The sequence below is a fragment of the Lemur catta genome, chromosome 18, assembly GCF_020740605.2.
Source record: "Lemur catta isolate mLemCat1 chromosome 18, mLemCat1.pri, whole genome shotgun sequence".
Taxonomy (NCBI): Eukaryota; Metazoa; Chordata; class Mammalia; order Primates; family Lemuridae; genus Lemur; species Lemur catta.
In genome coordinates, this window is record NC_059145.1 from 5,749,947 (window position 1) to 5,777,697 (window position 27,751).

At 52.7% G+C, this 27,751-nt stretch overlaps 2 protein-coding genes across 7 annotated transcripts; one reads left to right on the forward strand and one right to left on the reverse strand.

Annotated features, from left to right (window-relative positions):
• Positions 1–836: 836 nt before the first annotated feature.
• On the forward strand, positions 837–23,584 carry PHYKPL (5-phosphohydroxy-L-lysine phospho-lyase). 5 transcript variants are annotated; one of them, XM_045530517.1, is made up of 13 exons: positions 837–897; positions 1,750–1,868; positions 2,892–3,051; positions 6,155–6,229; positions 6,994–7,081; positions 7,158–7,274; positions 8,599–8,681; positions 8,937–9,162; positions 15,965–16,119; positions 16,498–16,587; positions 18,986–19,116; positions 19,950–20,029; positions 23,321–23,584. In XM_045530517.1, the coding sequence occupies exons 1-12, from the start codon at positions 839–841 to the stop codon at positions 19,997–19,999; spliced, it is 1,353 nt and encodes a 450-aa protein (XP_045386473.1). In that variant the 5' UTR covers positions 837–838; the 3' UTR covers positions 20,000–20,029; positions 23,321–23,584. The 5 variants fall into 5 exon arrangements, 4 of the variants coding, with proteins under 4 accessions (XP_045386473.1, XP_045386475.1, XP_045386474.1 ...); XM_045530518.1 differs by lacking the exon at positions 837–897 and having other exon boundaries at positions 1,241–1,868; positions 7,158–7,270; positions 8,906–9,162; XR_006729856.1 differs by lacking the exons at positions 837–897; positions 23,321–23,584 and having other exon boundaries at positions 1,234–1,868; positions 7,158–7,270; positions 8,906–9,162; positions 19,018–19,116.
• Positions 21,120–27,445, reverse strand: HNRNPAB (heterogeneous nuclear ribonucleoprotein A/B). 2 transcript variants are annotated; one of them, XM_045530521.1, is made up of 8 exons: positions 27,201–27,445; positions 26,885–27,116; positions 25,918–26,086; positions 25,045–25,203; positions 24,733–24,864; positions 22,845–22,962; positions 22,014–22,154; positions 21,120–21,733 (listed from the first exon to the last, which is right to left on the reverse strand). In XM_045530521.1, exons 2-8 carry the CDS (start codon positions 27,091–27,093, stop codon positions 21,663–21,665), a joined length of 999 nt encoding a protein of 332 aa, XP_045386477.1. In that variant the 5' UTR covers positions 27,094–27,116; positions 27,201–27,445; the 3' UTR covers positions 21,120–21,662. The 2 variants fall into 2 exon arrangements, with proteins under 2 accessions (XP_045386477.1, XP_045386479.1); XM_045530523.1 differs by lacking the exon at positions 22,014–22,154.
• Positions 27,446–27,751: the final 306 nt, after the last annotated feature.

Genomic DNA, 27,751 nt, shown 5'->3' on the forward strand with positions numbered 1-27,751 from the left:
GTTGAAGTCTGGCCTCTGCAGCAGACTTGCTGTGTCTGACGACAAAGCCCTTTCCCTTTCTGGGCCTCAGTGTCCTGGACATGTACAACAGGGCTCAGGCTTTCCAAATCTCTTCCTGCCTCAACTGCATGATTCTCATAGCACTGATACACCTCGTGTTCATCCTGCCTGGATTCTAGCAGTCACCTTGGTGCTTTGCAGACCGAGCCCACGGTGATCTCTGGGCCAGCCCCAGCAACGGCCCTGTGCTGCTTCCCCTTCACCGGGCTGGGAAGACCCTAGGTCCCGCCCAAGCACAGCAATCGCTTCCCCGGCCCTGGGCTGGGTGCCAGTCACACACTCCCGTTTAACCTTCAAGGTGCACCCCATTTTATGCGCGGGGAAGCGGGCTCCAAGACTCGGCCTGACTCGAGCGAGACCTGCGGGAGCTCAGAAACACGCCTGGGTGCGGGACGCCGCGGCGAGGTCGCCCAGGGACACTTCCCTGGAAGGAAAACCAGAGAGGCCTGGAGGGGCGAGGCCCAGGGCCGGGGCAGCTCTCGGCAAGGCGAGCACAAACCCCGCTGCCGCGGGACTGCCAGGTCAGGGCTCCAGAGCCGGGAGGCTGCCAGGCCCGTTTGCCAACTAACACAGGAGCGCAAGCAGAGCAGGCGCGGGGGCGGGGCCGGGGCGGGACCCAGAGCGGCGGCCGTGCGGGCGGGGGCGGGGCCGGGGCGAAACACAGAGCGGCGGCCGTGCGGGCGGGGCCGGGGCGGGACCCAGAGCGGCGGCCGTGCGGGCGGGGCCGGGGCGAAACACAGAGCGGCGGCCGTGCGGGCGGGGGCGGGGCAGCGGCGCCATGGCCGCGGCGCGGCGCGCGAAGGCCGACACGCTGGCGCTGCGGCGGCGTCTCCTCAGGTACCCGGCGGGCGGGCACGCGGCACACACGGCGCACGCGCGGCCGGTGCGGAGCCCTCGGCCCCCGCCGGCCCGGCCCGATCGCGACTCCGGTCCCGGAAGCTGGCGGCGCGGGCGGTCTGCGCGGCCTCCCCGCAGCGCCGTCTCCGGCCGCCCTCGGCGCGCCCCGCGGCTCGGAGCCCGCCCCGCCGCGCGCTGCCCCGGCTCTGGCGTCCCGCCCGGCGGCCTTTGCCCTGGCGCCTGCGAGCGCGGCGGCCCGTCCGCAGGACCCGGGCCCGGCTTGAGAGGACGCGGGAAGGGGCTGAAGGTTCAGGCGACGTTGGGGGCGGGGCAGCCGTCTCCCCAGCAGCCTTCGAGAACGTCCGCGCCTGATAGGAGAGGGGCGCCGCGTGGGGCGTGCGGGCGGGTTACGCCGCCTCCCGCAGGAGCTCAGGCCGGCGCCCCGCAGGGCCGGCGGGACCGCTCAGGGCTGAGGGCCGGGCCCTGACGCGGGTGCCCTCCATCCCGCCCCTCCCAGCGAGGAAACGGCCTCACAGAGCCCTCTTGGGTCTGGGGCAGTCACCTTGTCCCAGGATCCGAGGGACTGATGTGGGCACGTGCAGAAGGGAGCAAGGCCACAGAGGCGTAGCGTGACTTAAGAAACAGCCTTAAGCTTCAGCAACTTCTTATCCCAACCGTTTCCTCCTTTGCAGCCACATACGGAGCAGGGAGACGAGACAGGGAAGCAGCACCTTGCCCTTCACGCTTTTTGTCCTTTCCGCAAACTGAGAAGGGGTGGGGGAGGCCTGTGGTGGTGGACTTCTCCCTTAAGGTTTTCAGACATGGCTGTCCACTCCTTGCCTGTCCCCACAGCTCTTCCTGCAGACTCTTTTTTCCTGAGGATCCTGTTAAGATTGTCCGGGGCCACGGGCAGTACATGTACGACGAGCGGGGGGCAGAGTACCTGGACTGCATCAACAACGTGGCTCACGGTCAGTATCACACCTTGGGCCTGCAGGGTAGGAGAGGAGGCTGAGGCTGTGAGCCTGGTCCCAAGGTGACTCTGGGGTTGCAGAGAAGTGTGGAGAAGCTCGGTGGAGCTGAGGCACCACCCGTGTGCAGAGGAGGCCCAGTCTTTGTGATGGAGCCAAACCAGAGCTGTGCTAAGCCCGGCAGAAGTCAGAGATCTAGGCCTGTGGGGCCAGTTCCACTTGGGACTGATGACGAGCTCAGAGGGTGGCGAACAGCCCAGCTATGACCAGCAACGCAGCATGTTGTCAGTGTCATGACGGGGTTTTCCTCCCTACCGACCGTCTCGGGTGCTGAGCAAGGAAACTGAAGTCGGAACTCAGTCCTCCAGACGGGGCTGCCAGAGCTGATGGAAGGAAAGGCAGGTGGCGACTCAGCAGAGGTTCAGAACAGGGGCTCTAGTCTGAGACTGCTTGGACTCAGGTCCCTGTCCCCCGCTTAGTGACTTTGTGTTCTTGGGCAAGTTACTTAATTCTCTGTGCCTCAGTTTGTTCATCTGTAAAATAGACATGATAATACTAGGTACCCACCTCAAGGTGTTTTGGAGAATTATGTGTGTTAATTCATGTAACTTGCCTGGCAAATGGTGAGCTCTCAATTCATGTTCACTGTTGTCATTACCCTTGGCCTCTGGCACTCAAGTTTACCTCTGGCCCCCACTGGCTGGTGAAGTCAAACCTGTTGATGATGGTCACCTCCTACCCCCTCCTTTTGTCAAGCAGAAGGCCTCAACAGGCCTCCTCAATGACATGGGCTGGGTAGGGTATCTGCCAGAGAACCTTTTCCTTCTGCCAGAATCTCAGGAACTCCTTTTCTAGGTCTCCCTTTCCGGAACTGGCATCTCTCTCTCCCCCTCTGTCTTCACACTCCCCTTGCCACCTCTCCCTCCCTGTGTCTCCTGGCGGGGTTTACAGCGTGGGGCTGGGGGAGGTCTGGTGGGACTGGCTGAGCAGAGTGGCCGTGTGATGGAGGTGGCCCTCTTCCAGTTGGGCACTGCCACCCTCTCGTGGTCCAAGCAGCACATGAACAGAACCAGGTGCTCAACACCAACAGCCGATACCTGCACGACAACATCGTGGATTACGCGCAGAGGCTGTCAGAGACCCTGCCGGAGAAGCTCTGTGTGTTTTATTTCCTGAATTCCGGGTAAGTAGACTGCCACCAGCCCCCAGCAAGAGGGTGAGACGACGATGAAGAGTTGCTCACGTGGGCCCAGTGTAGTGTAGCCCACCAAGTGTGGACTTCAGGAAGAGGCAGCCCTCGCTGCACCAGGCTCCTGCACGTCCCAGCCGCGGACCCTGGTGCCTTTTCTGTCGGATCCAGTTTCCTTGTCTCTTAGTAAAGGATGCCATTCCTTCCCCTGCACGACCATTTTGGGGGCTTAATGAGGTAATACGTTCCTTTATTTCTGCCCTATGGATACAGTCAGAATCCGTGCCCTCAGCTTGCTCAGTGAGGAGCAAAAACATCAAGTGATTCTGCAAAGAAATACAGAATTATAGAGAGGGCCATTGTCTAGAGGAAGAGCACAGGGTGCAGCGAGGCCTGGAGGTACTGGGGGGACCTGACCTGTTCTGGGAATGTGAGGGAAGCCTTCCCTGAAGAGGTGATGCCGAGCTAAGAGCTGACTAGGAGATAACTAGGAGAGGAAGAAGGAACGGTACTGCCCGCTCCAGCGGATATACTCCTGTCAAGGTTGGCCACCACGCGGAACAGCCTGTGCAAAGGCCCTGAAGCAGGAAGGTGTGTGGTACCCTGGCTCACCTGAACTGAAGGAAGGCCAGTGAGGGAGAGGGGAGGGTGTGAGCTGACACTGGGAAGGGAGGCAGGACCCACCGCTCAGGGCCTTGTCTCCCAGCCAGGGAGCTGTCTTTATCCTGAGAACACTGGGACGCCATTGGAGGGCTTTAATCAGGGAAGCGATCCGGGCAGGGGGAGGGCAAGAATGGACGCTGTTAGGTGCCAGTTCAGCGGCCAGGTGAAAGGCGATGGTAGCTGCTTCCGCTGGGAGTAGCAGTGGAAACAAAGAGGCATCAGATGATCACAGCATATCTGGGAGGGAACGTTGCAACAAATCATAGGTAGTGGAGATTATTATTAGCAATAAAGTAATATTACTTTATTACTAATTATTGGTATTATTAGTATTAGTATTATTGCTTTATTACTTATTAGTAACAAAATAATATTACTTTACTAATATTAGTAATAGTAAAGATTATTATTATCATTGCCATTTGCATACTACATTCATCAATCCCCCACATAGTTTCTAGGAGGTGGAATTTACCATTTTCATTTTACAGATAAGGAAACAGCAGTTCAGAGGAAGGAACTAGCTTGCCCAGGGCCACCCACCAGGAGCCGGTGGAGCCAGAACTGTAACTTCTCTGGGAAGAGCAGGGAGCTGGGTGCAGGAGCCAGCCTTTCCCCAGCGGTGGAGGAAGCGACGCTCTTGCTGGCTGACTCCACCAAATGTATCCTGTGTGGATTCCAGTGACTTCTGTGTCGCCAAACCCAGGAATCTCTGTGCTGTCTTGTACTCTCTCAGCTGTAGTTGACAGAGTCAGCACTGTCTGCAAATGCTTCTCCCCGTGCTCCCCGGGCACTGAGCTCTCCTGGGTTTCTGCCAGCTTCCCTGGCCACTCCTGCCCAGTCTCCTTTGCCACCTCCTGCTCCTCTGTTCCTCCGGGCCGCTCGTGGTCATTTTTCTCTCTCAGCCCTCTCCTTACGTGATCCCATGCATTCCCTGGGTGTTGTTAAATATCATATACTGGTGACTCCCAAGCCCAGACACTTCCCGTGTGTTCCAGACTCGGGTTCTAACTGCCCTTGTGCCATCTGACGAACATCTCCAACTTCACGTGTCCCAAAGACAAGCAAGAGCTGGTGGTCTTCCACTAATGCCCGGTGTGGGACCATGTCACTGTTCTCCCTGATGCTCCTGGACACCCACCCCAGAGCTGCCCAAGAAGACCGTCCACCCCGCCCCCCACCCCATCATGCCCAGTAAAGGGCATTGCCGTCTACGTCTCTGCTCAAGGCAGAAGCCATGTACACACACGGCCCTGCATCCGTCCTGCCTCGTCCATCTCCAGGGTGTCTCTTAACCCCACCCACCTCTCGCCATCTCCCTGGCACCACCTGCTCTCACCTGGGCATCCATCCCTCAGGTCTTCTCACTTCTGCTTTCACTCTCTTCTACTCCATCAGACACAGCCAGAGGCTGCCTTCTAAAATGGGAGCTGAGCGAAGTTCCTTCTCTGATTAACAGTCTCCAGAGGCATCACATGGCACTGAGAAGAAAAGCCAGGTTCCTTCCTAGCCTGTGAATGTGACCCCTGCGTGTCCCCATTTCTTGCCCTGCCCTCCTCGGGCCCTGGCCTTGCGTGTCTTCTCTTGGTTCCCTGAGCACACCGAGCTCTTTTCCTCCATGGGGCTTTGTGCGTACTGCTTCCTCTGCCTGGAAACCGCTCCCTTGGGACTCAGGGCAGGTGTTGCCTCCTCATAGAGGCCTTCCCTGACCCTCTGTGTTGGTCTGCTAGGGCCACCATAACACAATACCACTGACCGGGTGGCTTAAACAGCAGAAATTTATTTTCTCAGTTCTGGAGGCTAGAAGTCCGAGATCAAGGTGTTGGCAGGTTGGGTTTCTTTTAAGGCCTCTCTCCTTGGCTTACAGACGGCCGCCTTCTTGCTGTGTCTTCACATGGTCATTTCTCCTGTGTACACATGCCCCTGCTGTTGCTCCATGTGTCCAGAGTTCCTCCTCCTATGACAATACCAGTCCACTTGGACTAAGGCCCGCTTTAATGACCTCATTTTACCTGAATCACCTTATGTCCAAATGCAGTCACATACACCGGCCATTCTGAGGTACTGGGGGTTAGGGCTTCAGCATAAGTTTTGGGGGAACACAATTCAGCCCTAACGCCCTCCTGTCTAAAGTAGGCCGCCTCTGCCTTGGCCCATGTATCCATTGTAGCACTTACCAAAATGATCGCTCTTTCTTTGTTTTTTGGCTTTCATGACACATAGTAGAATGTAAGTTTCAGGAGCTCCAGGGCCTGTTTTATCTACTGTTTTGCCCCCAGCTCCTAGCACGTAGGAGGCATTTGATAGTTACCAGATGATTATCTGAATGATGTCTGAGAATCTTCTTGCAGCTGGAAGGGCTCCTGCCCTCAAGGTGTCTCTGTGGGAAGCTCCTGGACACCTGTCTGAGCTGTGCCCACCTTCTCGGTCGTAGGTCAGAAGCCAACGACCTAGCCCTGAGGCTGGCCCGCCGATACACAGGACACCAAGACGTGGTGGTGTTAGACCAGTAAGTACAAGTCACAGCCCTGCCACTTCCAAAAGCCTAGGCCACAGGCCTACTGGGGATCAGTGAGGCTTTGGCTTTGGGTGCCTTAGGCAGGGAGGACGAAGGGCCTGGGCCATTGAAGGGGAGTGTGGCAGGCAGAAGACCCCAGAGACGCCTCCTTGGAGGCTCTGTCCCTGGGCCACTGGGAGGGGAGGGCAGCTTCTGGGGAGCAGAGAATGTTTTATAACGGAGTCAGAGTTGGTCCTGCAACCTTTTAGATGTTCAGACTGTTCCAACAGTAGCTTCCACGTGTTGAGTACCTATGAGCATAAGACCCCACCCGGGTTTAGAGCATCATCACATTTAAGGTGCATTAGAGCCTTGAAGAAGAAATCTCCCTGTTTTACAGAAGAGAAAACTGAACCCAGAGAGGTTAAATCAGCAGTCCCCAACTTTTTGGCACCAGGGACTGGTTCCATGGAAGACAGTTTTTCCACAGACGGGGGTGGGGGTGGGCGGCGAGGCAGCGGCAGCAGCGGTCTGCAGCCCAGGGCTTGGGGACCGCAGGGCTAGGTGATCAGCCTCTGCTGTGCAGGCAGCAGGCGGCCTTGCAGGAAGTGCCGCTGACCCCAAGGCCCGTGCTCTTTCCCAGCCCACGGACTCGGGGCTGCGTCAGATCACTAGAGTCGGCCTCCCCCGTGTCTTCGGAGGTGGGCGGACAGTGGTCAGGGCCAGGCCGGGGCATGTGTCCCGCCTGGTCTGAGCCCACCTTCCGTGCTCCCCAGTGCCTACCACGGTCACCTGAGCTCCCTGATTGACATCAGTCCCTACAAGTTCCGCAGCCTGGACGGCCAGAAGGAGTGGGTCCACGTGGTATGCGCTGCCCAAGTCGCGACAGGTCGGTGCCCACCCCCAAGCCCGGATGACACGGTGCTGTCACTCCCCACAGGCACCTCTCCCAGACACCTACCGAGGCCCCTACCGGGAGGACCACCCCAATCCAGCGGTGGCCTATGCCAATGAGGTGAAACGCGTGGTCAGCAGTGCACAGGAGAAGGGCAGGCAGGTAACCACGTCCACACCTGTCCATCCATCAAAGAGTGAACGTCATCCCCGTTGTTGTCACTTCCAGTGTGCCAGATGCTGGGAACCCAAAGAGAAGCAGACCAAGGCCCTCTAGTCGGGGTGCGGGGGAGGGGAGCAAGGGGCTCAGCAGGGGGTTGTCCACTGGCGAGAGCCTGGACAGAGACACGGCTGGGTGTCTCATAGGCAGCCAGGGCCCAGGTGAGCTGGTGTGCATGTGCAGGAGGTGCCGCCATTCCCGGGAGGTGGGCCATGGCAGAGGAGAGGCATCCTGGGCGGACAGCTGGCACAGAGGGGAGCATGCGAGGGCATGGCCCGGCTGAGGGCGACGAGCCTGGCTCAGGCAGGACCTGGAGGCCAGAGGACCCAGTGGTGCGCTGAGCAGCTGGGCTGCTCCTTCCCTGCGGGCTGTACGGTGGAGAGGCCTGACGGGCCGGCGTGGTAGAGGGGCAGAGGCAGGAGAGACACATCACCCATGGTGACAGTAAAGGGAGGCTGTTAGCAACCAGCCGAGGGCTCTCTGGAAAGCTTCACTGACGGGGTGGCGGGGCCAAACGCAGGGTGTGTGATGAGGAGGGCAGGCTGCGGGTCTAGAAAGGCCGCAGGCCCAGCAGGGAAGCCCAGCCTATGTGTTTCAGAGGCTGTGTAGCCACTTCCATAAAACCTAGAAAGAAAATTTTTCTGGTCACAGCAGGGGTAGAGGACCAGTTTCCCATCCCATCAGCCCTTCCGTTGCCCCAGCAGTGGTCTCTGAAACAGCCCTAAGGCAGAATACAGTTGGGAAGTCACTGCTGTATGCAGAAGGGGTCACTGGAGGGTTTGAAGCAGGACAGGGGCGTCACCCCTGTTGCCCCGTGGCAGATGGGCTGGGAGTGGTGAACAGTTAGAAGGCATCTGCAGGAGCCAAGACAGGCAGGTCTGCTTGGAGGCAGGTGTGTCCAGGCAGAGGGGAAGGAGTGGGTTCAGATGCTGACCGATGGGGTGCAGGAGGGAGGGGCGTGGTGCTGGTCACCAGAGAGCGGACAGGGAAGGAACAGGCTTATGGCAGAGAAATCCATGAATCTAGTTTAGGGCATGCCAAGTAAATACAAGCAGTCTGGAGGCATCCAGGTGGTGAGAGTTGGTTTGAGACCTGAAAGAAAACTGAGTCACAAACCCTCAGATGTGATGTGGAGCCCAAAGTAGGGACTCGGCCATGGTGATGACTTGCCCTCTTGGACCAGCTCTGAGCCAGCAACAGCATAGCATGCGGGGCTGGTCACTCAGCACCTCCGTGGTAACATTCCCGACGTGCATCTCATCCACAGATTGCAGCCTTCTTCGCTGAGTCTCTGCCCAGTGTGGGAGGGCAGATCGTTCCCCCTGCTGGCTACTTCTCCCAAGTGGCAGAGTGAGTAGGTGGTCTGCCCCAAGGAGGGCAGGGCTGTAATGGGGTTTCCCAACCTCTCTTCCAATCCCAATCCCAAGTCAGCCTGGTCTGCTAGCCAGAATTTTGAGACAAAGCCCTTGAAATAATGACCCAGCCATTTGCCCAAGACCCCCCACCTACTGCTGACAGAGCCAGGATTCAGCCCCAAGATCTCCTGACTGCTTGTCCAATCTCCCTCCCCACAGCCCCCCATCAGCCATCTGTCCTCTGCCGCAGGCACATCCACAGGGCCGGAGGGGTCTTTGTCGCAGATGAGATCCAGGTTGGCTTTGGGCGAGTAGGCGAGCACTTCTGGGCCTTCCAGCTGCAGGGAGAGGACTTTGTCCCTGACATTGTTACCATGGGCAAATCCATTGGCAACGGTCACCCTGTTGCCTGTGTGGCCACAACCCAGCCTGTGGCGAGGGCATTTGAAGCCACCAGTGTCGAGTACTTCAACACGGTAAGTGACAGCTCAAGAATAGAGAGCAACATGGGTTCTGATAGGCCCCAGAAGATCAGCAGAGGCCCTGGGACTGGCCCTGTGCCCAGCATGAAAAGCCAAGACACTAGCCTTGGAGAGGTTACAGCCAAGTCAGATCAAAAACATAAAACACCTTTAAAAATTAGTGTCAATCCAAAAGCTGTCACAAAAGACCAGTCTTATACAATATACAGAAAGAATATAAGACTCCTCCTTCCAGCAAAAGCTGCCCACCCTGCCAGGCCGTGTATCAGGTGCTGGGACCCTAGAGCTGGTTAAGATGCCTCAGGAGCTTGTCCTGTTTGTCCACTACGTGGTCCAGGAGCAGAGCTCACACTACAGTGGCTCCCTGTCCTTGGGGTGCAGGGTTGAGAGCATTCCCTTGGTGAAGGTGGCCCTGAGACAGCAGTGCAGAAGGGTGAGGGACAGCGGGAGCCAGCAGGAGCCAGGGGTCTGCACCGGTCTGAAAGCAGGGAGGGACCACAGAAGGGCTGTGGTGGTGAAGAGAAGTCCCTTTCGGAAAGATCTCTGGCACTCAGCGTAGAGAAAGAACTGGAGGTAGGAAGACTGGTGCGGGCAGGAGAAGAGGAGGAGGGACAGAGGGATGGGAACTCACTGTGTCTTCCCCCAAAAGAGCCAGTTTGAGTTGGAGACTGAGACATGTCGGGATTTGGCAAGATGGATAGAGAAAGCAGAGAAGGTCGCTAAAGGTGAGGGGAGTGACACTGGCTGGTGCTTTTCAGCAAACCGTCACTGTTTGCCCAGGTGACACGTAGACCCCCAGGCTCAGACACATGGTCATGATAGCAGGGAGGACAGCTTAGTGGAAGTAGTGTGTTCGTGGTTGTGTGAGAGCACGAGGCACAGCCTAGGCGGGACGTGGGTGAAGCAGTGGAGACAGGCAGTGGGGCCTCGTGTAGAAGCTGAGACCAGAGACAAGTTGAAGGGTGAGCAGGAATTAGCGAGATGAAGAGGAAGGTGTGTGTTGTGTCCGGTGAGAGACAAATGACCCCGTGGAGTATGATCCTGAACTTTTATTTCTTTGCTTTACTTGACCCTCAAGTGTATATGATTAGATTAAATATAATACTTGGACATGAAAGACTCTGATCAACTGCCTCTGCATGGCCCTCTTCCAGTTAATCAGTTGATTAACTTTTATGAATGTTACAAGCACTGGGGAAGCCATCATCCCAAATCGAAGTTCACACCTTGACAATAACCTGCATCTACCCATGTGTTTGCCCTACCCTTCTCAGTGCCTCCCTCACCCAAGCAGCCATCACCCTGAAGCCCATGTTTGTTATTAATTTCAGTTGTGTTTTGAATTTATACGAAGTCTATCATGCTGTATGTACTCTGGGGATTTATTTTTTTTCACCTAACATTATATTACTAAGAATCATTCATATTGCTTGTCGCTGAAGTCCATTTGCTTTGACTGTTTTATTATGGAATACCATTATGTAAATGTCCCACAGTTTACTCATCTGCTCCTGTTGATGTGCTTTGAGGTTCCATGTTTTTTGGAATTATGGACAGTGCTGCTATGAACAATTTTTATAAGTCACTGTTGTACATGTGCAGGAGTTTTTTTTAGGACTGTACCTAAGAGTGCAGTTGCTGACTCATGGTGTGCGTTCACCCTTAATTTTAAGAGGTAATAACATCTGTGTTCCAAAATAGTTCACAAATTAACATTCCCAACCAGCAATGTGTATTCTCTTCAATACCTTTTAATTTTTGCCAGTCAGGTGGAGTGTAAAATAGTAGCTCATGTGGCCTTGATATGCCATTTCCTGATATCAAGTTATATAAAGCATCTCTTCATGTTATTGGCCATGCTTCCTCTTCTGTGAAATGCCTGTTTGTGTCTTTTGCCCATTTTTCGATTGAGTTGGAAGTGTTTTTCTTATCTATTTGTGAGAGTTTTGTGTATCTGTGTATGTGTTTATATGCACATATACATACACATGCATATCTATACATTCTTTATACTAATTGTTTGTTGCACAGATTGTATATATTATGAATATATCCATCCAGTTTATAGCCTCTTTTTTCACTCCCTTTACATATTTGTGATGAACCAAAATTTTAAATATTAATCTCGTCAACTCTGTCAATTCTTTTGTAGACAATGTTTTCATGTATTGTTTAAGATATCTCTCCCTGCTCCAAGGTATAAAATATATTCATCTATATTTTTGACATACAGGTCATTAATCTATGTGGAGTTGATTTTTACATATGCTGTGAATCAGGAATCCAGTTTCATTCTTTCAACATATAATATCAAATTCTTTTCAAAATTTTTATCAGCTCCTTTTATTGTCCACTGATCTGACATGCCACCTCTGTTATGTAACCAGAGTTCATACATAAGTGGGTCTGTTTCAGGGCTCTCATTTCTATTGTTTTGGTTAATTTGTCTATCTGTCCCTGTAACATATTCCTTTACTACTAGAGCTTCCTAATAGGTTCTGATATCTGGTAGAAAAAGTCCTTTTTCACCTGTTTTTCTTGTTCAGAAGAGTTCTCACTATTCTTGCCCCTTTTCTCTTTCATTTAAATTTTAGAGTCATCTTTAAATATTTTATGAAAAACCCTGTTGGGATTTTGATAGGGAAATTGCTTCTTTTATAAATCATTTGAGGAGAATCAATTTATTTGCAACACAGAATCTTCCTATCCATGAATATGGTATATCTCTCCAGATTTTATAATTTTTCCTATAAAGATCTTATACATCATTACATTTATTCCTAGATATTTGATACTCTCATAAATGGTGATTTCTTCATGTGTCTGTTGTTTGCTGCTGGTACATAAAATATGGACTTTTGTATATTAATCTTATATCCATCTCCTTGCTAAACTCTTCTGTTATTTCTAATCATTTATAGGCAGACTTATTTTAGTTGTTGTTGTCTATGCAAACAGTCGTATCATCTCTAAATAATGGCAGCTATCTTATTACACTGGGTGATACTTCCAGTAGATAGCTGAATACAAGTGGTGACAGTGGGCATATTTGTCCAGTTTATGGGAATGCTTATAATATTTGTCCATTTAGGATGATGTTTATTCTAGATTTTTACTAAATATTCTTTATCAGGTTGAGAAAATTTCCTTTTATTACTAATGTACTAAGATATTTTAGTATGAATAGGAGTTGAATTTTATCCTATTTTTTATGCATCTGTTGAAGTAATACTTTTTTAATTTGTTAATATGATAAATTCTATTTATGGGTTTTGTGATATTATATAATCTTTGCATACCTGGGACAATTCCAACTTGGGTATGGGGTATTATCATTTTTGTACACTACTACATTGTTTGCTTATATTTTGTTTATATATTTGGCATCTATTTTCAGGAGTAAAATGTAGACTAAAATTTTTTTCTTAAATCTTAAGGTTTGGTGTCTGGGTCCTACCAACCTTGTAAAATGAGTTAGGAAGTATTTTTTCTTTTCCTTTTATATAAAATTGGGCTGATCTGTCCTTTGAAAGTTTGTTAAAAACTCGTCTGTAAAGCCATATGGGCCTTGTGTTTTCTATGTTGGAAGATATTTAATTGCTGCTTCAATTTCTTTAAAAGTTATGTTTTATCACGCCTGTAATCCTAACACTCTGGGAGGCCGAGGCAGAAGGATCACTTGAAGTCAGGAGTTTGAGATCAGCCTGAGCAAGAGCGAGACCCCGTCTCTACTAAAAATAGAAAGAAAAAAAACTAGCCAGCCATGGTGGTACATGCCTATAGTCCCAGCTACTCGGGAGGCTGAGATAGGTGGATCACTGGAGCCCAGGAGTTTGAGGTTGCTGTGAGGTAGGCTGACGCCACGGCACTCTAGCCCGGGCTACAGAGCGAGACTCTGTCTCAAAAAAAAAAAAAAAAAAAAGTTATGTTTTTGTCAGTTCGGGCTGCTATAACAAAATACCATAGACTGAGTGGCTTATAAACAACAAGATTGATTTCTCGCAGTTCAGGAAGCTGCAAATCTAAGATCAAGAGTGTCATGGTCAGGTTCTTGTGAGACTCTTCTGGATTGAAGACTGCCAACTTCTCACTGTACTCTCACATGGTGGAAAGGGTGAGAGAGCTCTCTTTTATAAAGGCCTATTCCGTTTATGAAGGCTCTACACACGTGACCTAATGACGTCCTAACGGCCCTGCCTCTTAATACCATTGCTTTGGAGATTAGGATTTCAACATATCAGTTTTGGGGGTGCACAAACATTCAATCCATTACAAGTTATACAGGACTCCTAAAAGTTTTCATCCTATTTTTTTCTGCCTCTTTTTGTCTTCTTCTTCTGGGACTCCATTTGCTTGCGTTCATATGCTTGATCGTGTCCACAGGTCTCTAAAGCTCTTTTGTTTATTGATTGATTGAGACAGAATTTTGCTATGTTGCCCAGGCTGGAGTTCAGGCGTGATCATAGCACGCTGCATCCTTGGGTTTGAGGAATCCTTCCCACCCCAGTGTCCCAAGTAGCTGGGACCATAGGTACATGCTACCACATCCAGCTTGTTCATTTTTCTTCAGTGTTTTTCTGGTCTTCAGACTGGACTGTCTCAGTAGATATACTTTCAAGTTTACTGATTCTTTCATCCACCAGCTCAAATCTGCAGTTGAGCCTTTTTGGTGAATTTCTGATTTCAGCTATTGTGCTTTTCAATTCTAGATCTTCTGTTTGGTTCTTTTTAATAATTTCTATCTCTTTATCATTAATCTCTATTTTGGTGAGACATCATTTTCATGATTTGTTTAGTTCTTTAGATATAGTTTCCTTTTAGTTCTTTTAACATGTTTATGACATCTGATTTAAAGTCTTTGTCTACGAAGGTCAATATCTGGGCTTCCTCAGGGATAGATTGCGTTGATTGCTTTTTTCCCCTGTATATGGGCCATGCTTCTTCTTCGTATGTTTTATAATTTTTTGTCAAAAGCTGGACATTTTATTTATTTTTTTTTTTTTATTTTTTTTTTTTTTTGAGACAGAGTCTCACTCTGTTGCCCGGGCTAGAGTGAGTGCCGTGGCATCAGCCTGGCTCACAGCAACCTCAGACTCCTGGGCTTAAGCGATCCTACTGCCTCAGCCTCCCGAGTAGCTGGGACTACAGGCATGAGCCACCATGCCCGGCTAATTTTTTGTATATATATTTTTAGTTGGCCAGATAATTTCTTTCTATCTTTAGTAGAGACGGAGTCTCACTCTTGCTCAGGCTGGTCTCGAACTCCTGACCTTGAGCAATCCACCCGCCTCGGCCTCCCAGAGCTAGGATTACAGGCGTGAGCCACCGCGCCCGGCCAAAAGCTGGACATTTTAAATAATGTAATGTGGCAACTTTGGAAATCATATTCTCTTCCCTCCCCATGATTTGTTGTTGCTTTTTTATTGTTGTTTAGTGCGATTTCTAAACTAACTCTGTAAAGTCTGTGTTCTTTGTCATGTGTGGCCCCTCTAGTCTCTACTTGGTTAGCTTAGTGGGTCATCTAAGGATTGGACAGAGAGCTCCTTAACTACCTTGAACCAGTAAGTCCCTCAGCCTGGAGTTTAACTCCACCTAAGCCTTTACTTCCTCGTTCAGAGCCTCAAGACAGCCAGCAGGGAGAGCTCGGGGCTTTTCAGGACTTTCCTGAGCACACACAGCACTGGGCGTGAGCGGGTCCCTATGCATAGGAATGGCCTTCTAGTTTCCCAGGAATGTATCAGAGCCTTTTAAAGCCCCTTGTAGACATCTCATAGTGACAGAAAGCAGTTCAGTGGTTACCTGAGGCCAGTAGTAGGGTGGGTGCACAAGGAACTATGGAGAGTGATGGAAACATTCCATAGTTTCATTGTGAGGGAGGTTCCCCGGGTAGATACATTTGTCACATCACATTGAACTTTACACTTTAAACATATACAATTTGGGGTGGGGTTCTTTTTTGCTCAGACCTTACAGGGATGAATAACATATACAGTTTATAATATGTAAATTATACCTCAATAAAGTAGACTTTTTAAAAAAAGATGTAGTTTAGAAACAAACAAAACCCTGGTCTGCAGGAGACACCCAGCTCCTGATCCTCTGAAGTGCGGGTCCTGACACGATCCTGCAGGCGGGGGAGGGAGGTAAGCGAAAGCACTCGGGCTCTGAAGGGAAGCACCCATGCTGGGCGCGGGGAGCCAGGAGGGCCAGGCTTGATTTAAGTCGCAAATGCAGATTTGTGTGTATGAAGTCTTTCATTTTAAATTGTTAGCACCTAATTCCTAACTTTAAAATAACGCCATATAAGCGAAACAAAATGAGTCCACAGGCCGACGTGGCTCCCAGGGCCCTGCAGTCTGCCCTGGACTCAGCCAGCAGCACCGTGAACTCATGCCACACAGAATGGCTTCTGTAGGGGGCTCTGGCACGCTGCTCCTGACCCTCCGTGAGGGCATGGGAACTAGTCCATTGCTGTGGGTCTGGGCCCAGCCGGTGAGATGGGGCCCTAAAGCCTCTTCGGCAAAGAGCAGCTCTGCAGGAACAGACCGGACACCCTCTCAGATTCCGCATTAAGACCTGGGCTACAGTCACATGAGCGCCTGGAAAGCCAGGACAGCCCATGGGGGGCTCAGGAGAACCCCATGTACTGCCAGTGACGATAAGCCCTGAGAAGTTCTGGCCCTGTGCTCTTGTCACTGCCCTCGGAATACGTGTAGCAGTTCTGCTGCCCTCATCCTCTGGGATTTGGCCCACTCATTCTGCTGGGTGTCTGACATGTCCTTTGTCCCCGGCTCAGTTTGGGGGAAGCCCGGTGTCCTGTGCTGTGGGGCTGGCCGTCCTGGACGTCTTAGAGAAGGAGCAGCTCCAGGCTCATGCCGCCCGTGTGGGCAGCTTTCTGATGGAGCTCCTCTGGCAGCAAAAGGCCAAACATCCCATCATCGGGGACATCAGGTGAGGCTCTGGGGACAGTAATCACCACCTACCTGCCATGTATCATTTTCTTCTTTCATCTCTAGCAACCTGGAATGGTGGGAATTTTTATGTCCACTTTCCAGAGGAGGAACTGAAATAGGGAGGGGGAAGCCAGGACAGCACCTGAGCCCAGCCTCCCTCCTCTGTCCACACCAAGGACCCCTCCATTGCCCAGTCACTTCTTGGAACTGTTTTCACCACCCTCCGGGGGTTCCTCCTGCTCTGAGCCTCCCCAGGAGGCACAGGGCAGTGCCCTGGTGGGCTTTCCCAAGGAGGGCTCGGCCAAGGCCCAGCAGAGGGTGAGGGAGGACCATGGTCCCTCAGGCCTGGCCCCTAAGATATCACCTTGCCCTCTAGGGGTGTTGGGCTTTTCGTTGGTGTGGATCTGATCAAAGATGAGGCCACAAGGACACCAGCAATGGAAGAGGCTGACTACTTGGTATCCAGGTATTTTTTCTTGAAACGAGTAGGAGGCACCATAGGTGCCTCTTTGAAAGCCTGGACCTTGAGTGGGAAGGACCCTGCCCCCTGCCTGCCCATCTGTCCACCCTCTTCCCGCACACTCTGAGCCACAGACTTGACTGAAGGAGGGCAGCACCTGGGCCTGGGAGCAGGGGCGGCTGGGCAGTGGTTGTGGCAGTTCTATATCCAGTGCCTGGCCACAAAGGCTGCCGGTGAGGTGCGGGCCGACCCAGCCCCGAGCAGCCTCCTCTGCTGAGAGTGCCAGCGCTCGCAGGTGCTCAGACCTGGGCAGCCCCAACACCACCTTTCGCAGGCTGGGGGCTGGAGAAGGGAAACAGCCTCTCGGGAGTTGCACCAGGTAGCTGTGGCAGCACCAGACTCAGGTTCCCATCCCCACAGCCACCAGTTGGCACGGCCAGGACTCCTGGTCCTGGCCTGGGTGGAGGGTGTCTGGATGAATCAGCATCTCAGGACCTCCTTCTCCTTCTCGTTTAATTATTATTCTTGCTACCTACATTCCCCATGCCTACCCCTCCCCCGCCATGGAAACCTCTTCTGGTGTTTGACATTGTGTCCTTATTCAAACTGTGAAACGTGCATTAACCTGTTTTTAATTCATATAAACCATATTGCTGTAAACCTTCCTCCACACCATGTTTTTGAGACTGCCATCCTCAGTGGCCAGCTGGGCCCTGTCTTCTCTCTGCTGGTCAGCGACGTGCACCAGCTCATCCACCCCTTGCAGGAGCCTCAGGGATTCTGGACAGTGGGGTGGTGTGGAAGGAGCCAGGCCCCAGGCTAAGCCTCATCTCTCCACTTGCAGCACTCGGGCTTGTTGCTGCGGTTCAGTGAGGAAGTGGAACTCGGGGCAGGTGTTTCACCACAGTCACCGTGTTACGTGGCAAAGCCAGATTTGGCCCCAGGGCTGTGACTCCAAGGTCCAGGCCTTATTCTTTCTGGCATGGCTGTGGTCAGCGTTGTCAGTACTGGAAAGACTGAAGACAATCCCCCACACCCCCAGCACTGATAAGCAAGTGAATAATGAAAAAAGAACAGGAGGCTGGGCACGGTGGCTCACGCCTGTAATCCTAGCACTCTGGGAGGCCGAGGCGGGAGGATCATTTGAGCTCAGGAGTTCGAGACCAGCCTGAGCAAGAGCGAGACCCCATCTCTACTAAAAATAGAAAGAAATTGTATGGATAACTAAAAATATATATAGAAAAATAAATTAGCCAGTCATGTTGGCACATGCCTGTAGTCCCAGCTACTCGGGAGGCTGAGGCAGAAGGATTGCTTGAGCCCAGGAGTTTGAGGTTGCTGTGAGCGAGGCTGACGCCACAGCCCTCTAGCCTGGGCAACAGAATGAGACTCTGTCTCAAAAAAAAAAAAAAAGAAAAAGAACAGGAGCAGGAGTCACCAAGACTGTGTAGTCACCGCAGCCGCCTCTCAGTGGCCAGAGTACCTTACTAAGTTAAAAAAAAAAAATCACTGGAATACGAAAAATGATTCTTAGGTACAAATGATAATGTTAAAGGTAAACCCATCTTCCTGAAAAGAACTGGAAATCAAAAATGAATAGTCCTCTATCTGGGATTGCAGATAACCTGTAGGGCAGGAGCGTGGAAGTTACTGAAGCCAGTGTGGCCTACATAGGGTTCATTGTCCTATTGTTTGCAATGTGGACATTTTCCATATAAAAAGGAAACAATACACATCACATCAACCCTACCTAAAAATAGGAAATGCAAGGCCGGGCTCAGTGGCTCACGCCTGTAATCCTAGCACTCTGGGAGGCCGAGAAGGGAGGATTGTTTGAGCTCAGGAGTTCGAGACCAGCATGAGGAAGAGCAAGACCCCATCTCTACTAAAAATAGAAATTATATAGACAGCTACAAATACATATAGAAAAAATTAGCCAGGCATGGTGGCGCATGCCTGTAGTCCCAGCTACTTGGGAGGGTGAGGCAGGAGGATTGCTTGAGCCCAGGAGTTTGAGGTTGCTATGAGCTAGGCTGATGCCACAGCACTCTAGCCTGGACAAGAGAGTGAGACTCTGCCTTAAAAAAGGAAAAAAAAAAAATGCAGGTGATTCTTGTTGCAGTCTAGTGCAGCCCTGTGGCCGTTCTTGGCTGCTTAAAGGGGCTCCAGGGACGTGTGAGGGGAGGCACCTCTTCTGGGGGGTGGCAGGCTCAGGGCTGGGTGCAGTGCACCCTAGGTGGGGCCACTGGTGCTGCCGTACAGCATGAGTAGCCGCAGCAGTGTCCTGGCAGGAGCTGACCTGTGGAGGGCTGAGGGCAGTACGACTGGAGCCCCGGGGTAGAGGCCAAGGCCAGGCTGAGGGGAGGCCCTGAGGGCCATGTGAAGGGGTGTCCTGTCCTCATAGGCTGAAGGAGAACTACATTTTGCTGAGCACAGATGGCCCTGGAAGGAACGTCCTGAAGTTTAAGCCCCCAATGTGCTTCAGCCTGGACAACGCGCGACACGTGGTGGCAAAGCTGGATGCCATTCTGACTGGTGAGCTTGGAGCCCAAGGAGCAGCGGCCAGGTCTCTAGAACCTCTCAGCGTACCAGGGAAGGCGTGCGAGCCCAACAGCTGGGTCAGGGAGCATTGCGTGCGAGTAGACTGGGCCCTGCCTGGCCTGGGCCTTTTCTCTTGCTGAGCCCGTGTTGGTGGGAGCGGAGCCACCACCCCAGGCTGCCTGGGCAGGCAGCAGACAGCATGGGACCCAGGACAAAGGCAGCCCAAACCCCATTACTTGTGCTTATAGCCACCCAGGGATACAGGTGACAGAAGCTTCCCTCTATACTTGAGGTTTAGGGCCACCACCCTTGGTTACTGAACAGCTAAAACAAGATTTGTACCAGCAAGAACTGATTGAATGCAAAATGAAATTCCTCCCCACATTCCTAATCACCTAGGATGGTCATGCTCAGCCCAAGGTCTCCTATAAATTCACTTTTAGGGGAATCTCTTAATTACCAAACTGGACATGGCTGTGTACTGATGTACACAGAGCTCAGTGAGACCCCAAATAGGCAAAATTATATCACAGCAGGGACCAGATTTCCTTCCCACCTCTAGGTATTTCACTGCCACCCACAGATGGGCTTAAAACCAGGGCTCTGGAGCCAGGGCAGGCCCAGTCTCTGCCGGACACCATTGGAGGTGGTGGGGTGCAAAGGCTGGCCACACACCTGGCTAGGGTTCCTGGACAGGGCCCGTGAGTCCTGGGAGAAAGGAGGGCTGGCTCTGTGCGCTCTTAGGAAATTGTGGGTAAGGATAGGGGTGGGACTGAAGGCATCATGTCTTTGGCAGAGAAAGGTGAGTTCTTTGTGGTCTTTTCTAGACATGGAAGAGAAGGTGAGAAGCTGTGAAACACTGAGGCTCCAGCTCTGAGCCAGCCCTGCTCAGTCAAGTGTCCCCCAGGTGAGTACGCCTTGCCTTTTGCTCTGAGACCCGGAGCCAATTCCTTAACCATCAGCACCCTCAGCAAGGTCAACCTTATTTTTCAAGATGTTCTTTTCTAGGCCAGGCGTGGTGGTTCACGCCTGTAATCCTAGCACTTTGGGAGGCTGAAGCAGGCGGATTGTTTGAGCTCGGGAGTTCAGGACCAAGGGGCGAGACCCCATCTGGACAACTAAAATATATAGAGAGAGAGAAAAAAAAAATTAGCTGGGCATGGTGGCACATGCCTATAGTCCCAGCTACTCGGGAGGCTGAGGCAGGAGGATCACTTGAGCCCAGGAGTTTGAGGTTGCTGTGAGCTAGGCTGACACCACGGCACACTAGCTTGGGCAACAGAGTGAGACTCTGTCTCAAAAAAAAAAAAAAAAACTTTTTTTCTGATTGATGTCCCCGTCCCAAAAGCTAGCTTCAATAGCGGAAGGCTCAGCTACCCAGGCTGTTGTCTACGCATCCCACCAAAACTCTGGGCTCGCATATGCTAACAGAAGCAGCTACTTCCTCATTCAGCTCCTCCTGGGGTGAGAAAAACCAAAACTTGTGAGGTGGCCATGTCCACTTGGAGCCACCAGGCTTGGAGTGCTCAAATTCAGCCAGTTAATACCCCCTGGCATTGGCCTAGTCTGAGTTCACATTGTCCTGCTGGAAGAGACAGACAAATCCCACTGTTATTGGTCGGTCCAGTCTGGTGTTCAGGGCTGAGGGAAGCATGCCTGCTGGGGATGGCAGCCCTCACCCCACCATCTTCACCCCCTAACAGCTGCCTTTTAGGAGGCATTGCCCTTCTTTAAAGGGGCTTACGTCCTGGGCAGGGTGATCACTGAAGGAAGCTAGCCGAGGATGTGGGGTGTGTGGTTGTGCTATTAAGAGCTCATGGAGGATATGGACTCAGAACAGCAGTGGTAGCTCAGAAAGGTCAGTGGCCAGGTCCTCCTATCCAAGCTGTACCCCCACAACTGTGCCTGCAGCGGAAGGAAGCCCCAGTCCCAGGACACCCGGCCCCCCACTCTGGGCAAGAGGTCTCACATAGCAGATCCCACACTCACCCAGGCTTGGGGTTTTTTTTTAATTTTTATTTCAAAAGCTTGGATAGCTTCAATATCCAGGTCGTGGCAAAATCAGGACACGTGTAAAATACCTTACAATACATTAGATTCCCAAAAGGTACCAAAAAGTACAGTAAAATTAACACTTCCATTACAGGAAATGTATGACACAAATAATATAAAATTAAAAGGTGAAAAAAAGGTGACACTGCTTTCCTAAGATACAGTTTACTCTTTACAACCAGGGTCCACAGGTCCAGGCTGCAGAGCGGCAGCGGGAAGCAGACCCTCCAATCTGGTTCTGGGAAACCTGGTAATAAAATCAGCCCATAATGCCGTTCTGGCCTCTGAGACACCACACGCTGCCTAAAACAACTAGAGCTCTGGAAATAGTAAACAGGAGAGTGATTTCCAGGGGGCAAATTTTAAATAAGATGCACATGGGACAGGCCATAGAAAGTTTGCCAAGTTAAATTTGGTACATAATTGTGTTCACTCCATATCCAAACAAAGCATGTGCGGTCAGTCGGTCGCTCACTCCTGCCGCCGCCTCAGTATGGCTTATAGTTATTCTGATGGCCACCACGTCGCTGGCTCTTGCCGTAGTTTGTACTACCCTGACCTAGGGGACAAAAACAACAGTAGCAGCTAGTACTTACTGAGCATTCACCCTGTGCCAGGCGCTTGACATGCATCTTCGCAAGTCCTCAACTGCCCTGGTCTGGGCAGGGATTACCTTCCCCACCTTACCATGGCCCACAGCTAGAGCTCAAAACCAGGTAGCTCCAGTGGCGAGCCAGGCCTGTCTGACTCCAAAGCCCCTGCTGCCAGTGGCTCCTGTACTGTCTGTCCTGGCTCCCCTGGGTGGATAAGCAGATGGGGCCTCCCTCTCTCCTACTTACTGTAGTCGTAGCCGGGGCCGTAGCCGTAATAGCCATAGGGCGAGTAGTCGTAGCCGCCATAGCTGGGCCCGTAGCCCTGCTGATAGCCGTAGCCCTGGTTCCAGTAGTTGCCGTAGCCCTGATTCCAACTCTGACTCTGACCTGTGGGGGGAGCAGGGCACAGGGGCCCATGGACCATTTAGCACAAGAAGGAGCTAGGATGGAGGAAATCCTGCCCTTTGGGTGGCGGGGTTACTATGGCAACTCAAGCAGAAACCAGGGCGCTGCTGTTCTGATGTAGAGGGGCCTGGGCCCGGCCCTGCATCTGAGAGACCCAAGCAGAGGATCAGAGGCCAGGATGCTAACTTCACTCGGGCAAACAAGGCAGCTCACTCACTTAAATCACCCTCTGGTTGACCCCACCCTCCCTGGCAGCTTGGCCTTTGAAAAGATGCAGTTCAGGCTTTGGAGTCAGAGGGGCCTGGGATGGAAGGAGGTAAGTGCCTGGCATAGCTCTGCCCTATCCTTCCGCCCACTGGCCACGGGTGTGCCAGACTCAGAGGACACCCACAGAGCCAAGACACCCTATCATGTCCCCTGCCCAGAATGCAATGCAAATGCTCCCTCTTGCCCTGGGCCCCCAAAGCCACACAGGTAAGAAAGACAGGGCTCTTCCATCCCAAGGGACAGCAACAGCACAGCCTCAAGCACACAGCCTTGACCCAGGAAAACCATGCCTACTCCCTGCCTGCCCACCCCTGCTGCACAGCACGAGAGGGAGCCCCAAGACAGGCATGGGAGGCTCCATGCAGGCAGGGAAATGGGACCCATCTTCATCGAGGTTCCACTCACCTCCACCGCCACCACCACCGCCGCTGCCTCGGTTCCCCCGGTTGCGGTTTCCACGGCCCCCAGAGCCATACTGCTGCTGCTGATAGACCTCTTTGGGCTGAGCCACCTTGATTTCACACTAAAAGCCGAGAGGACAGTGGATCAGGCCAGTGGAGCAAGCTCAGGACAGGGACTGTGCACGAAGACATGCACTGCAACAGTCAGTAGATAAGGTCCATTTGCTCAAAAACAAACATGCTGGGGTAGAAGACCACATTTGGGCTAGAAGCTCTTGGAACCACAACTAAAACCAAAGGCCTTTCTGATGAGAACCTTTCCTGGGGATAGATGATCTCAACCCCAGGGCAGCTCCACGTCTGTCTGACAGAGGGACAACTGGCACCACCTCGGTCCTACTGGGCAAGAGGGTCAAACAAGAGTGCTCAAATGAGGGGCCTCAGATAAGGTGGTTCTTACATGTTTTTCTTTTTTTACAGAAACTCATCTCACCCAAATACTCTACTGAGAAGGTGACCCTGACCTCCATCTTGCAAATAAAGCTCTGAGGCTCAGGGTGCCTGAGGGTACCCACACCCTCCTCCAGACACTAGTTTGTTGTTGGGATACGCCAGATGTCTACATCCCCCTGGGTCCCAAAGAGTCAATTTCCTTTTTGCCCAAAAAATCTGCCCACTGAGGGTAGGGTGGGATTGGGGACTGAAGTGCTCCTGCTTAAATAAATCACAACACTGTGTTTTCAAGCAAAGTCCTCTAATACACACTCCCATTAAATATAGCACATTTTATACACTGTATCTCCATATAAGCACCAGCCTTTAATTGGCAAATTACCCCTACCAAGTGATACAATCTGATATTTTCTATCCTACTGAATTAAAAACATGAATACAACCAACTAAATATACTTATATCTAACACTACCAGCAGTTTCACTTAAATCCCGCCTTAGAGGCTCTTCCCATCCATTTTCCTTTGTTGCACACAAAGAAAAAGGCCTCTCTGTATCATTGTCCACTGGAGTAACAACTAATGCCTCACCTGACTGCCCATAAATTTTGTTACATTTAAGGGCCTAACCCTAATCCAATCTTTCCAAACTCTCAATCTGGAGGGAGGGTTCCAGGGGCCCCACCCTACCTGTCCCACCTTATCTGGCTGCCAAGTCCTACACAGACACAGTGCTTGCCACACCCTGCCACAGCAGGCCACACCCTCAACTCTAACTGCCAACTTAAAGCCTAAACTACCTTCTCCCTGGACCAGAGTCCGGGGAAAAGCTACACTTCTCACTGCACAACACTCCACTCACTTGAAAGCACAACTGGCCCTGGATTTAAGCTGGCCAGGACCCGCTCTCTGGGAGGGATCTCAGCCTGAGGGTAGCGTTGATTAAGCAGTGCCCACGGGGATGGAAAGCGACAAAAATGTGGTTATGGAGCCCCTTCCCAACCCTGCCCCCTTCTCCAAACAAACAAACAAACAAAATTTGGTTGTAGAAAGAAGTAGAAAAACCCTGAAGCAAGAAAAACTTTCACCATAGAGGGAGTTACAGAAGTTCTAGAATCTTCTGAGATCTTAGCTGGAGGCCTAATACACCCAGGACTCTAAGATCTAGAACACTGTCACCTCTAGCTGTAAATCAGGAACCAAAGAGGCCATTCAGCACGCTCTAGTGACAGAGGCCACCTTTCCTCTCCTGTCTCCCCTCCCATCCTGGGAGCGCTCTGAAGGACAACAACACTGTACAGGGCAGCATACGCTGCAGAGAAACAGTAGGTCTGGCTAACCTGGAGAACTCTCGCTCCAGGTGGCCCAACCCCTATCCCACACCTGCAAGGGCCAGCTCTCCAGCAGCAGGAGGCCAGACACACAGAGCTGGGCACCTTACCTTGCTTCCACTGATAGTATGGAACTTTTTTTCCAGAACCTTCTTAACAGGTTCTTCTTCTTTAAAGGTGATAAACACAAAACCTCGTCTCTTGTTCAACTTTGGATCCATTGGAAGCTCAATGGCCTCAATCTGCAAAAAGCATAGGCAAACCTCAGGACCACTACCCCCAACCCCAGGGCATACAGGAGAAAGACCCACTAAAGGCCAGAGAGGGTGAAAAAGCAGCCCTGCCCAGGGCTCCAGGTAGCCAAGGCTACCAAGGACCAGGAAGAAGGCAGCTGGCAAGCCACTCCGGAGCCACACACTCACCTCCCCAAACTCTCCGAAGTACTCCCTGATCTTTTCTTCGGTAGCTTCAGGATTCAGACCCCCCACAAAGATTTTCTTTACCGGATCCTTCTTCATAGCCATGGCCTTTTTAGGATCAATGACACGGCCATCCAGTCTGTGCTCCTTCTGGTCTAGGACCTGTTGCAACAAGAGGGACAGGTTCTAACTCAGCAGCCCAGACAAGGCCCTTCTCTTTGAGCCATAAAGACAACAAAAGACACCAGCAGACACACAAGTGCATTTCATCCCCTCAAATTTCTACCCCAGCTTGACTTCCCAATCCAGTTTTCTTCAAATCCCAAGTGTAGCTGGTTTACCTCAACATCTATAAATCAGTCCTCATCCCTGAGCCTTTGCCCATGCTGTGTGCCCTTCTTCCTGCCAAAGCAGTCCCAGCTTAAGGCCCATCCATCTCCGAAACAAAGAGGAATTCGGGACCCAGGCTGGAGACAGCTGCTGGGGATGAAAGCCTCACTCCACCCTTACTATGTGACCTCCTCTCCTTAAACTTGGCTGGGCCTTAGGTTTTTGGTTTTCCTGTAAAATGGGGCTAAATGCCCATCTCATAGCAATCTTGGATTCTTTTCTCATCTTCACAATAACATATTTAATACAGTGCCCGGAATAGGCATATAAAAAGTTAATAGATGACTATGACCTTCCTGAACCACCCCAGCCCGTACCCTCACTCCCAACTTCATCTATATTTTTACCCTCAAAAACAGGAGCTTAATTCCTAACCTGTCTGCTCCCCCCAGAGCACTCAACCACACGCACAGCACACAAACTGGGTATCCCGTTATAATTCCAATCGTCTCCACTAAGACTGCTGATGTGCAGTACCCAGCTTACCTTCTCCACACTGGCTGCATCTTTGAAGAGGATAAATCCAAATCCTCTTGACCGTCCAGTGTTGGGATCCATTTTTATCGTACAATCAACGACCTCCCCAAATTTAGTAAAATAGTCTTTTAAATCTTTTTTGCTGGTATCCCAACTCAGGCCACCAACAAACATTTTCCTGAAATGGTAGGATGAGACACATAGCAACAAGTCTTATTATAAGCTGTGATTTCAGGGAGGAATAGCCCTGGCAAAGCTTTCGCTGAAAAGCTTACAAAGCCACTATCCTTGCAGACAACGTCTACAGCCACCCTTAGAGTCTGCATCGTTGAAGGATGTTAAAGCTCCACTACCCTCCAAACTCAACTCAACCTGGACCCTGACACAGCTTAACAAGACTGTGAAGCCCCTGGCTGTGCGAGAGAAAGGAAGGACAACCTCGCCAGGGACGTGGGCCCCGACTGCTCACAACTGGAAATTCATGCCTGCCACAACCATGGATCAAAAGGCCAGCGTCTTCCCCGCCTCCCGAGAACTCATTTCAAGGAACTGGAGGTTTCCCGGGGCCGAGACCGCCCTGGGTTCAGGCCGTGACTCCGCCCCTCGACAGGAGGCGGGAGATCTGGGCCCGGACGCGCGCCAACTCCGCCCACGCGGCCCCGGCGCGGCCCCAGACTCGCGGCGCCCCGGGTCCGAGCGCTCCACTTCTTCCGGGCCGCCCGTCCCTGCACCTACCCCGGCCCCGGCCGCGGCCCTGGCCCTGGCGGCGCGCTAGCGGCCCCGGGGCGGCGCCAAAGTCGACCTAACAAACTCCTGCAAACTCCAGAGCGAGCGGCGGCGCGCGAGCCGGCGGCCAGGCGCGGGGACCGGTCTGCCCGCCGCCCGCAGGCCCGGCCGGCCGCCGCCCCTCCCCCCGCCGCGTGGCGCCAACAAAAGGCGGCCCCGGAACAAAGGCGGCGCCCCCGCCCGCACCTACCCCGCGTCCTCCTCGTTTTTGCTGGCGTTGATCTGGTCACCCTCGGCGCCGTTCTGATTCCCGCTCGGGGGCGCCGCGGTCCCGCCTCCAGCCCCCGCGGTGGCCCGGGTGCCAGCGCCGGCCGGCGACTCGCCTTCGGCGGCGGCCTCGTGTCCGTTCTCAGTGGCGCCCGTCGTCTCCATGGGCTGCTCCTCACCCGCTTCCGACATACTAGGCCGAGGCGCGGCGGCTCCTGAAACGAGTGGCCACACACGGCGACAGCGCGTCAGGCCGGCACGGCTCCCGCCGGCGCTCCCGCCCGCCGCCCGCCGCTCACCTCGCCGCCGATGACGCCGCGCGGCCCGCTCGTCCCCGCTGGGGAAGGCTCCGCGGGCTCGGCCGCGCTCGAGTTCGCGCTGCTGGGGCCTCGCCTCCGTCCGCCGACGGAGCCGCTCCGACCGCGCTCCCGCCTCCTTGGCCACCGCCGACCTTAAGCTCAGCCCAGGCCCGCGCGGTGCCGCCGCCTGACAATGCCGACTCGTGGCGCTCTTTATAATGCCGGGGGCCAGGGGCCACCTCGCAACAAAGCGCATGTTCACTGGCTGCGCCAGCCCGTCACTCAGCCTTGCGCCGCCGTCCCATTGGCCGAGACGGCGCGCGCACTCTAGATCCGGGCGGGCTTTGTCCTCATTTTAGAACCCGCGCGAGCGAGGGCCCTGCGAAGGGTTCCTGAGGCCAGGCGGGCGGTGTGTTCCGAGCGACCCGCAGCCCCAGCCCAGCAGCGGGTAGGCCCGAGCTGGACCCTCCGCTCCCTAAGGCAGCAGCCTCTCGCCCTGGTGCACGCCATCCCAGCACTGGCGGCCTTGGCCTCCCCATTTCCCAAAAGAG